Here is an 11938-nt window from a genome sequence, read left to right as displayed (position 1 = left end):
AGGTCAGGAGAGAGAGAAGGAAGGAGGGAGGGAGGAAAAAAGAGAAGGGGGCAGATGAAGCAGGAAAAACCAGCACAGAGCTATACCAAAGTTTTATTCCAGGTTGTGTGTACCGTCTCGGACACTACTGTGTTAGTGGACAGGTGTTAGCACTGTGGACAGAGCCAGAGACACAGAGCCTGTTCACAGGAGAAGACAGGAACACGATCAGACTGAGGAGCAAGAGTTTACTACACAACCGTAGAAGAGTGACCGAGTAGATGCAGCTCATCACCAACATCACAGAGCCTGTCCAATCAGCAATGGGACACTAAGTTGCACCCAAAGGCCCAAAATACACAACTTCATATAACGTTCATCAACAACACAGTGTGTCAGTAACAAGTAGAGCCAAACAACTCTACAACCAAAATCACATTCAACGGTGAAAAGACAGTGAGTTCAATAAAGTGCATGTGTCTGTGTCTAAGTGTGTGTCAGAACATGGTCTTATCGAACTGCTTACAAGTATGAACAAATGAAGACTTGCAGCTTATTTTTTAACTTTACAGGACATACTTGTACTTTATTGTGTAGTTCGACGATGCAAAAGGGTATCCTATGTCACCTGATTTCCTCCTTTGCTCCTTTAATAGTTTCTATGGCCACTAGAGATCAAAGACAAACAATAAACATAAATATGGCTCGTAATAAGCTGCTTGTACAAATGACCTATGGGGTGGTATTTTGGAGGCCTCATCGATGACTGTGCATTTCCAGTACAGTGGGTAGTGTCAGGGCTGGTTATTATATTTTACTATGTGGCATTTTATAATCACGCCTCACACCTCTCTCTACTTTACAAGTCTTTATGGTATTGAATAAGCCTCTTCCTTCTTTTTATTGCGGTTTATCAGGAGTGGGTGGAAGGACTTATTGTCTCATATCATTTAAATGTGGTGATTTTGTCTTAAATCCCTCCTCCGTTTCATTATGTGTCTATCCCAGCTGAGCCGAGCTCTCGCTAACTCATTACCTTGATTGTGTTTATGTACTCCTTTAGCGCTTAGCGTAACCTGGACGGTGCTGTATGGAGCTGCCATATGTTTTCTGTGTGCGTAAGGTTGTTAATCTGCTGTTCACCTTCTGCTCCACTTCTTCTTAGTAGTGATGTCATTCGACACTTCACTCTTGACTGGATTTTAATGTTTTTTGTTCATGTTTGATACTATAATACTAATTGTTGCACTGAAAACCATACATCCATTCCACTCATTTTTCTCTTACCTGACATACAGGAAATCTCACACTTACTCACAGACACGGTTCAAATCTACACACACAGATGCATGCATAATCAGACATAACACACACCTTCTTTCTCACATACACACCATGACATTGACCCGACTGCCAGGTCACACACACACACACACACACACACACACACACACACACGCGGCAGCACCAGAACTGGAGTTCATGTGAACACCTAACAAGCAGTCACAAGACAGATAACCTGATGGATTCGTAAGACTGTTTGGCTCTTTTCCAACCCCTCCTCCTCCTGCTCTGTGTGACTTCTGTTCCTCCCAGCTGAGCGCTCTGACAGCTCATGCTGCATTTACCATTTATCCTCTCTAACTGGAGTCAATGCTCGTTCCGACTTCCACTCCACTACACACACAGTTTCTCTCTTACATCTCTTTTTTTAACAACATTTCTCTACACGTTTTGCTTCTTCCTCTGTACGACTTTCACCGCACCACACTGCTACACAATCACCTCCCTTATGGCTCACGTCTCTTTCTTTGACTAAATTTTGACCTTTTCCACACTTCTCCATCATTCCACCACCCCCTCTTGTTTCATCATCCTCTCGCCGCGTCTCTCTGTAGCTCTGGGCGGGTCATGTGACTCAGAGGCCCCAGCTTTGCTCTGCCATTCCACAACACACGGTCAGAACACACTGATTACACGGAGGGCTGGGCACGTGCACACAGGAATATTAAGCGCACATGCACACACATGAGAAGACGGCAAAGCCATACTGCAGCCAAGCTCTTCTGCAGCGAACCCATTTCAACAACAACTTCAACATAAAAAAGCAGTAACAGCAACAGAGGCGGTATATCCACCAGACCACCTTACAAAAACTGTTTTTCACAGATCTAATTAAGCCAATTAAAAGCCATGGTGTGTACTCTGACAACAATTGTGTCTGTGTGTGTGTGTGTGTGTGTGTGTGTGTGTGTGTGACAGGAGATGTAGGACATTTTTATCATGATTACTGGCCAGAAACATGCAATTACTGGGTAAAGAAGTTGTCAAAGGGAAAAGGCTCGCACACACAATTTTGAATTCCACTGTCTTTGTCACTGAGTGAGAAAAAAGTGTCCTGCAGGTCTCTCCTCTCCTTTCAGAAACAGTGAACATAATCAGTTTGAGTAGCCATACTCTGCAGCATTTCTAATTAAAAATGCTAACAACGCTATTTAGCCATTTTCAACCAACCGAAGCACCAAATATAAAGCTTCAACAAGATCTTCAAAAAAGTAAACAACTGCAAAGGAAATTACAAAAAAAAAAAAAAAAAGTAATACAGATTACAGAAAAATGTTGGGGAGAGTGCTTGTGACAATTCAAGTGCTCTGGGTTAGTGAGTGAACGACAATCGGTTAGGTACAGTTGGTCTGTCAGGCTTCTAAACTGCTGAAGAAAACAGCGACAGGAGCACAGTGTTCACAGTTCAGTTTCCCACAGAACTGCATTCTTGTCATGATGGTAGCTGACACGAGTGGTTTGCTCAAGTTAGCCGCTGTAGCAACTTGAATTCAACCAGTGAAAGGGTCTGATCCCAGTCTGCCCCGACGCCCCACCAGATCGGCAAGCTTCCTGTTGCTGCCTTTACACAGGTTAAACCCACAGAAAGTATAAAGTAATGGACATTTCTCCCATGATGTCACCCACTGATTTGTGGACTCACATTTTCAAGCCTCTAGTTTGTGAGTCTGTCGCCATCTTGTATTTTTGGAGCCAGAAGTGAACATGTTTGGTAAAGATGTTGGAGCTTTGAAAGGGGTAAGGGGTGGATCTGACTCATAGACATATGGACTCACAAACAGCCTGTCACTCAAAGCTGTCCTGCCTTTGTTTGTGTATAACTTTCACCCTTAATAAAACTTAAAAAGGTTTTCCCAGTTAAAGTTTTTTTTTGGGGGGGGGGGGCTTTTTTTGTTGTGGGGGTTCGTTGGGCAGAGGGATGAGGGTTCATTGGGCAGAGGGATGTCTTATGCTGTAAAGCCCTTTAAGGTTGTAAAAAAAAAGTAGTCATAGAGACCAGAACCCTTTTTGTACTCAGCTGTAAACGTGTTTACTTGTGCTGTCAGGTTTAGCGTGGTGATCGATGGGGGTTGACTCACTTCTGAGGTCAGCCTCAAGTGGCCATTAGAGGAACTGCAGTTTCCGGCACTTCTGTGTTGGCTTCATTTTTAAGCTCCAGAGGTTACCGCTTTATTTAGTCCCAGTGCTGCTACCACTGGCCCGTTGCGACTCTGGGGTTTGTGCAGATTTGATTAAAGTTACTAGAGCTGCTAAATGAAGGCCTATCTCTGGAGCTGCGGCCCACTCTCCTCCGGGCAAAGGAGTCTCCTAGCAATGAGGAGTGAGGTGGATTGACCACGGGGTGAACTTATATTAGCTAGCACATCCTTGTCTCATCTTTAGTCTGTTAAACAGTGAGAGAGAGTGAGGCAAGAAGGGGCTGAGCGAATCAATGTGCCGCATGCAGCTCTACAATCAACTAAGATTTTACCCATCAATTTAAGGCGGTCATGTTGATACTGTGGCAGTTGCTACAAATAAAAAATGTACAAGAAACGGTGCAGCTACTCAGACACTTCAAACACTTGACTCATTGACTTCAGTGTAACTGTATAACTAGATTCAACCATACACACACACAGTTATCCTGTAAGAGAGAAACACTGTTATGAAGCGTTAAATATTAAATCACAAGCTCACATCAAACCCAACACACACATGTTCTGATTGATCCAGTGTGTTTGTTCTCTGTATGTTATTGTGTATGACATATGAATTAAATCCACCCTTTTGTCCTGGGGCATTTTCACGCAAGTACACACACACACACACACACACACACACACACACACACACACATTTAACCCTTGGGCTCTCACCAGCATTCTCCCTGATGATGTATTTTTAGCCTCTGAGTAATGCTGCCGAACTGTGTCTGCTTGCCTATGTGTGTGTGTGTGTGTGTGTGTGTGTGTGTGTGTGTGTTTATGCATGCGTATGTTAATAGGCCAAGCATGGCATTGAAGCGTGCCACACAACGCTGCCTTCCCTACTGACCCAGTCTTTAAAAGTAGCAAATTTCCATTCCTATCACACAACTTTATAATCTGTGTGCTCCATCTGTGGCTCCACCTTGTTGCTGCTGCTGGATTTAAGTCTAATTAGACTGCACCAAAAACAGTTTTAAGAGTATTTTTTTGCTAAATGCTTCAAATATTCTGAGTCCACTGAGAGGAGAATAATTATTATATTTCTGTAAAGGATTGGCAGTTACCCAAGCCAAGGTGTATAAAGCCAGCATATCTTCACACCAACACCATTCGTCTTCATTTTTGGTGAGTGTTTCAAGTGTCGGAAATTACATGTGCGACTGGTGTAAGGGCTGGCGGCCATGTTTCAAAAATAATGCACTCATCCCTAAACTCACGTGCACAGACTAACATTCAACCCTTTATGCCCCACTGCCTTAGCAATCTGTTCAGAGCGCCTTTCCAGCCTATGGGCACAGAGCAGAGTGCAGGCCATACTGTAGCTTAGCACTGACACAGGAAGCTAGCACTGTCTGGAGAATGCAAAAGAGACAGAGAGCTGCGTCCTCTCAGAAAGTATCCCCCTCCAATGCTCAAAATCCTGCATCTAGAAGACGTTTAGGAATGTTAGAGAAGAGCTCTCTCTTTATCTGAAGCATTTTCATCTGAAGCTTCAAAGCCTCACTAGACACTGTGAGATAAAAAAGGGTTAAACTAAAACTACGGATTATTAACAAATCTGCAACATTTATATCATGTTAAAGTTCAACTTAATGTGTCCCAACTCCATACAGCATGCTAAATCTAAACAGGTTTTGAGTAAGTAGTGTATTGACTGTCCACACTGGAAGAGACAGCGTGTACTCAAAACACAATCACCGGACAAAATGTTTCTGCAAACCACAGATATGTCACATTTGTACATTATGATGTGGTTAGGTTTAGGCACACAAACGACTTGGTTATGGTTATTTAAAGATGATACTTTGGCTGAATATACCCATGTCTGGTGGCACAGAGACTGCTGGTAAAGCAGGGCCAGAACGGTGAAAAGCACCCAGATTCGGTGCCACAATTGCAGGCAGAAATGCTGTGAAGGTTTGCCGTATCACTTTGGAAGTGTTGAATACCTCCCCCTCTGTTCCTGACTTTTGATGTTGAATAATGGCTTGAAAAGTGCTTTTGCAAAACATTATGGTGTCACAGTGAAGTTGACCTTTGACATTTGGATATATACAGTATATAATTCCACACTTCATCATTAGTTTATCCTATTAGACATTCGTGTTCACAGTGACCTTTGACCACCAAATTCTAATCAGTTCATTCTTCCAAGTGGACGTGTGTGCCAAATTTTAAGAATACCCTAAAATGTTCTTGTTTTGCAGGGGATATGTTTAAACTTTGTGTTTCTCAACAAGGCTGTGGTGACGGTGTGGTTATGTTTTGGCTCATAACACCCACACTTGGTGGCTCAAATGCCGTTGGAAAAGAAGTGATGTGTCGGTGAAAAACATCCAGGTTCAGTGCTAAAAATGCAGGTGGAACTGTTGTGGAGGGTCACCAAAAGACAACCATTGTGTGTTGGTTTCAAACAGCATCTCCTCCACCTCCTGCTGTCATTTATCACTTTAAAACTTTTGATATGCTACGTATAAGACATTCAAATGAAATCTATTTGTGGTTTGCAGAAATGTACAATGCCAATGTTTTCTTCTACAACTGGGCTGCAAAATGGTAATCCTGCATCCTAAAAACGGCATGATTTTTGAGCATGTCGTTGATATACACCACTCTCCCACAATGCAATGCACAAAGAGAATGACAGAGCTGCTCAGAGCTGCAAAATTCAAAGCAAATTGTTCACGGTGGTAAAACATCTGTGTGTTGACATAGCAGAAAAGAAATCTATTACAACCTTGAAAAACGTTTTCATGTCTGTTTGAGAAATTTAATTGGCCGTGTCATTCAAGTAACGGTTTGACTGGCGTGCACTGAAGCATGAATTTTAGCATTTTATGCTCGTGTTTAATATTTTTTAAAATGTTAACTGCAAAAACAGAATAGTTAGACTGATTTATACTGATACATTTAATTTATGGTATAATGTCTACTGTATACAGTTGGGATGAAGTAGGGAATTGGGACACACTTGAGATTCAACTAAGTCCAAGGTTCAACATTTTAGTTTTACACGAGAATAACACAAGAAACAACCTCCATTCAAAATTAAGTAAAAAATATTCAGTCTACAGTCAGCCTTTGGTTAAGTTCTGTTCTTACAGGACGCCATATCAATCAGAATAACCCCCGAAGACAACCTTTATTGATCTATTGCTCAAAAAAGCAAGAAAATTATCAAATTTTAATATACAAATCAACAAAACTATGCCCATATTTAGTCCAAAACTCTCAATACTGGCCTTCCAAAACTCAAAGTGTGTGTGTGTGTGTGTGTGTGTGTGTGTGTGTAAGCAGAAAATCAAATTGCATCACTCACCGGCGTTGGAGATGCGTCTCCCTCTCTCCCAGTCCTGCTGCTCTCTGTCCAACTGCTCCTGCTGCTCCCTCTCTGTCTTCTCCCTCTCCATCAGCTCACGCTCGCTGCGCTCCTGCTGCTCCTGGCGCTCCCTCTCCGCCTGCACCTCCCTCTCCAGACGCTCACGTTCCTGACGCTCACGTTCCTGACGCTCACGCTCTTGACGCTCGCGCTCCAGCATCTCTCGCTCCAGGCGCTCCCGCTCCTGACGCTCCTTCTCTTGACGTTCCCTCTCCTGACGCTCTCGCTCCAAACGCTCTCGTTCCAGACGCTCTCGCTCCTGATTCTCCCGCTCCATCTCCTTCTGCCTCTGCAGCTCCTGAAGCTGCCTGGAGGAGGAGAGGAAAGGAAACAAGAGAGGAGAGGAAACAAGAGGAGAGGAGAGAGGAGACATTAATGCAAAATTCACAATATGTCAGTTGTCTCTGTTAAAATGTCACATTAAAACTCGTCTTATAGCAGCTTCCTGTCAGCCAGAGTTTACAGTCATCGCTTTTTATTTTTTATAAAGACTTCAGCCACCAATGCTTAAAAAGAGGTTACGTGACAGATGAAAGAGGAACTGAGGTTGAGAAAATATTTAAATAAAGACAGGCAGTAAATTAGTGTGAGGCCTGTCCTGACCACCCTCTGACCCACAGGCAATTACTGTTGTCATTATATAAGTTAAAGCTATTTTGGGCGCATCAAACACACACACTGAGGACTGCCTGTGGTAAAAACACTCCCTTGGCTGCACAATGCAGCACAGAGCCGACACTGTGTCTGACAGGAGAAAAACAAGAAAATAAAGGCTAAATAAAAGCTCTTTTTTAATGGATGCAGCATCATTAAAAGTGATGTTAATGATGTTGAAGTACGGTGTGTTCAGGAAGCTTTTCCTGCAGGTATTTAATGCAAACTGGTACTGTAGATCCAAGTTTAATCACTAGGTGTCAGTAGAAGGCAGCAGTAAGAAGAATAGTGCAATTGCAGCAGCGGAGGGAATGGATCATGAAAGCAGTGTGTGTGTGTGTGTGTGTGTGTGTGTGTGTGTGTGTGTGTCTGTTCAAAGTTTGACAGAGAAAGGCAGACATTTACTATATCCGACACTTGATGAAAGAGCTGTAACGACGGGAAACTGGATGTTGTTTGTACAAGACATGAACATAAAGACATACAGAGTCAGTCAGTCAAGTTACACTCACAGTTCACATCCATGTCTGTGAAAACACAGATGCCTCAATACAATTCTACATTGCGCTGACAAGAGTTCGACAGATGAGATGGCAGTGATCTTGACCTTCAACCACTAAATTCTAATCAGTTCAATTCTGTGTCCGAGTGAACGTTTTTGCCAAATTTGAGGAACTTCCCTCCGGGCAGTCTTTCACAAGACTGAGACCACGCAAGTTCACACTGACCTTGACCTTTGACCACCAAAATCAAATCAGTTATTTGGTGAGTCCAAGTGGACATTTTTGCCAAACTTGAGGAACCCCATCAAGACCTTCTTGGTTAGCAAAATTTGAGACGGTTCATCTCTGAGTCCAAGTGAACGTTTGTGTCAAATTTGAAAGAAATCCCTCAGTGTTTCTGAGACATCCTGTTGACAAAAGTGAGACAGATCAGGTCACAGTGACTTTGACCTTTGACTTATGACCACCAAAACATAGTTATTTTATTGTTAAATCGAAGTGGATGTTTGTGTCAAATTTGAAGAAACTCAATAGAAGCATTCTTGAGATATTAGGTCCACCAGAATGGGATGGAAGTATGGATGGACAACCCCAAAACACAATGCCTCCGACCATAGCCATCCCTGGCGTGGAAGCAAAATAAATAGCAGCATAGTTTACTCAAGACACTGAATAGATATATACAGGATGTGTAAAGAAATATACAGGTCTATACTCACATGAACAAGTATACAAGTGTCTTGTAGATGTATAAAAGGAAAGCTTCACAATCAGTCCTTCATCAAAATGAATGACAGGTAGTGTGAAGGATTTTTATGAATAAATAATCAGAAGAGAGAGGGGGTGTGTGTTTGAATGAATGGGGGGAATAACAGAGACCTAAAATGTGAGGGGGAGAGCAGATGCAAACTGTGGGAGGTTGTCATTTGTCAGGTTCTCACACACACACACACACACACACACACACACACACACACACACATTTCCCAGCAAATCTGTCATTTAATTGGAAAGACTCAACTGTCGTGAGACATTCTGCTGTGATTTATTTGGTCATAAATTGCATTGGCTGCAAATGAACGAGTGTTACATTCATAAATTACACAAGCAGGGAGAGAGTTGGTGGGAAATGGAGCTAAATGCCAACATGCACTATCCCTGACACAGACACAGACACACACACACACACACACATACACACACACTAGCTCGTCTGCCCTCACTCCTCCTGTTCTGCTGACAGTTGACTCACAGCTAAAAGTCAATCATCAGCATAAATGTTGCTTAATGTAAACACTCACTCTTCTTTCCTTCCATCTGCCCCCGGTGACACACACTAACCTCACTCTACCAGTGACACAGACACATGTCTCAAGGCTTGTTTGGACCAGCAGGTTCACTCGCTAACACACACACACACGCACACACACACACACACACACACACACACACACACACACACACACACACACACACACACGTCGTGGTTGTCATTGTGTTCCCAGGTTGCGCTTTGGGAATAGCTCCCATGCATCTGTGAGAAACTTTACCGCTTCCGCTGAGTCATTCACCAAGAGACAGACATGTTCATTACATCACTGTCATCACGTCAAATACAGACATGCTCTTTACACAGAATGTTTTCCTGCTTTTTCAAACTAAGGAAAGCTGGTGATTTCACTAACCAACATCAAGAAGGTGCAAAAATTTAAACCCAACAATTTGCTGATTTTTGAGATTGTTTGGAGTTGGCATTAGTTGTGAAAATGATGTCATCAAGAGAGAGTTGGCACATATTTGGCCAACCTGTTCTCATTCTCAAGTCATCAAATACCAAAGCTTTGTTTACACCTCCTTGGTTGACGGGTTGTCATTACAAATTTCAACAAAATGTAGGCATTATTTTCCAAATGGTGTGTTTCCATTGCAGTTTTGCAAAATACAGCTTTTTTGAAACACCTGAAATAACACCTCATGCGAGCAAAAACACTTTTTTGCCATATTTTTTTTTTTAAATTGATGTGTTTCCATTTGGCGTTTTTTATATTTGTAGTTTCAATTTGCGCATTTTGAGGGTTAATGGAAACCTGCTTAGTGTCTGATTCTGATGTGCAAAGCACCCTTTAGTGTCTGTATGAGATACACAGCTGTCTCCTGGTTGAAACATGTTGTAACGTGACTTAACCTTGTGAAATGTTTGCAGTGAGTATCAGGTGAAAAAACTAAAAATGCATCATGGTTTATATTAAAATGATTACATTTGTTTTACATAAAGTGACATTGCCAAATTGCGATTTAGTCAAAAGCTGATGAGTTCCAAGACTGCATTTCAGCAAATTTATTCTCCACATGCAGGCAATCAAAGCCTGCTTATATGTGATTGGTCAATACTATTCAGACTACAAATAAATACCAGAACACTTACGATACCAAAATCTTGTCCTGTTGCCTTGCAGATTTCACATTCATATGCAGATATTTGGTCATAGAGATTATATAATATTTTGCACCAAGTCTTTTTCTCTGTGCCCCCTTTTTACAGACATTCATCCAGTGAAAAGAATATAATCAGAGATTTGACCTAATGCAGTGTTTGGTTACATAATAACTGATGAAAATTAATGAAAGTAGCACCAATGCTAATTCCCTCAAACCCGCAGAGAGACGTGATAGCCAAGAGCTCAGAGGCTAAGATCCACCTATTGGCTCCACAGGATTATCCTGACCAATATGATGCAAGTGAGAGGTGTGAAGGAGAAAATTGTCTTATGAGTGCTACACCTCAATCTCACCAACTTATATCCGTTCAATACAGGAGTGAGTGCAGAACCAGATTTCCCCCGGTCTTGTTTCTCCATCGAAAAAGACACACCATTACTCATCCTGCCCCAATATACATGGATGGCTGTGCACACACACACACACACACACACACACACATACACAAAGTGTCCCAGTTCTCACGGTGTCTCAGTGGTCCATTGATGTAATTACAGAAACACAGGGGTAAGCTGGATTTTCGGCCGATGGAAGCGTTGCGGGGTCGGGTCTCTGAGGATACAGTCTCCTCTGGGGGCTTCCCTCATCTACACTAATATATCATTTTCTCTTAAATGAGTCCCTGTGGGATCCTCTGCAATGTAACAGCAGCAGAACATCTTCATGATTAAACACAGCTCATGATGTAATGCTGTGACAGTGCGAAAATCAGTCTAATCAGGCAGATCAGAGAGGGGGGGGGGGTTCCACATTTTATTTATTCAAGCTGCTTTTTTTTTCTATGCAAAGACGGCTAAACTTGCCAACAGCCAGCAGCCAAATGCTGGCAGGACCAAGCCGCTACAGCTGGTGCAATTTGTCAATGAACAACGTTGGCAGGTAAGTGCCATCTTGTCTGTACAAAACACATATGTGATTTGTTAAACAGCTAGAGCAAATACTCTGATACTTTACTCCACTAGTTTACTGTTCTGATTTGTAAGTCAGCTGTTGTCTAAACGGGGTTAAATAGCTAGAAGAACACCCACATCCACATTATCAACATGCCAAGTGGTTCAAGTTTGGTAGTCCAATAACTAAGGCAGCAGAGGGTCAAGTCTCACACACACACATACACACATGCACACACAAGAAAGGACTTGGGCAGAGGGTCATGGGGGGGCTGGTGGTGATGCAATGTACAGGCAACATGCACTTCTCATTTACTCAGAGACGAGTACAGAGGAGCTACAGCTGTCAGGACTCGATATCGAGAACTAACTGATTTTATTGCCTCAACCGGTGCTTTAACATCGTCATTGGTGCAGATCATGGTGCAGTGAAGTTCATTTTGCTTGCGGAATAGCTGAAGCAAAGCGTTTAGAGGTAACACAGGTAATAAAATGAAGAGA

The 11938-nt window shown here is 42.5% G+C and overlaps 1 protein-coding gene across 1 annotated transcript in view; it reads right to left on the bottom strand.

Moving 5' to 3' along the window:
* Window positions 1–11938, bottom strand: part of enah (ENAH actin regulator) — a 92519-nt gene that overhangs the window by 20360 nt on the left and 60221 nt on the right. Inside the window, 1 exon segment of the mRNA XM_042503720.1 lies at window positions 6832–7199. Coding sequence (XP_042359654.1) covers window positions 6832–7199 — 368 coding nt within the window.

Source organism: Plectropomus leopardus, chromosome 16 (assembly GCF_008729295.1).
Source record: "Plectropomus leopardus isolate mb chromosome 16, YSFRI_Pleo_2.0, whole genome shotgun sequence".
In the NCBI taxonomy this organism is placed as follows: Eukaryota; Metazoa; Chordata; class Actinopteri; order Perciformes; family Serranidae; genus Plectropomus; species Plectropomus leopardus.
Note: the sequence above shows the minus strand (reverse complement) of the source record. Positions and strands in the feature narration are given on the sequence as shown.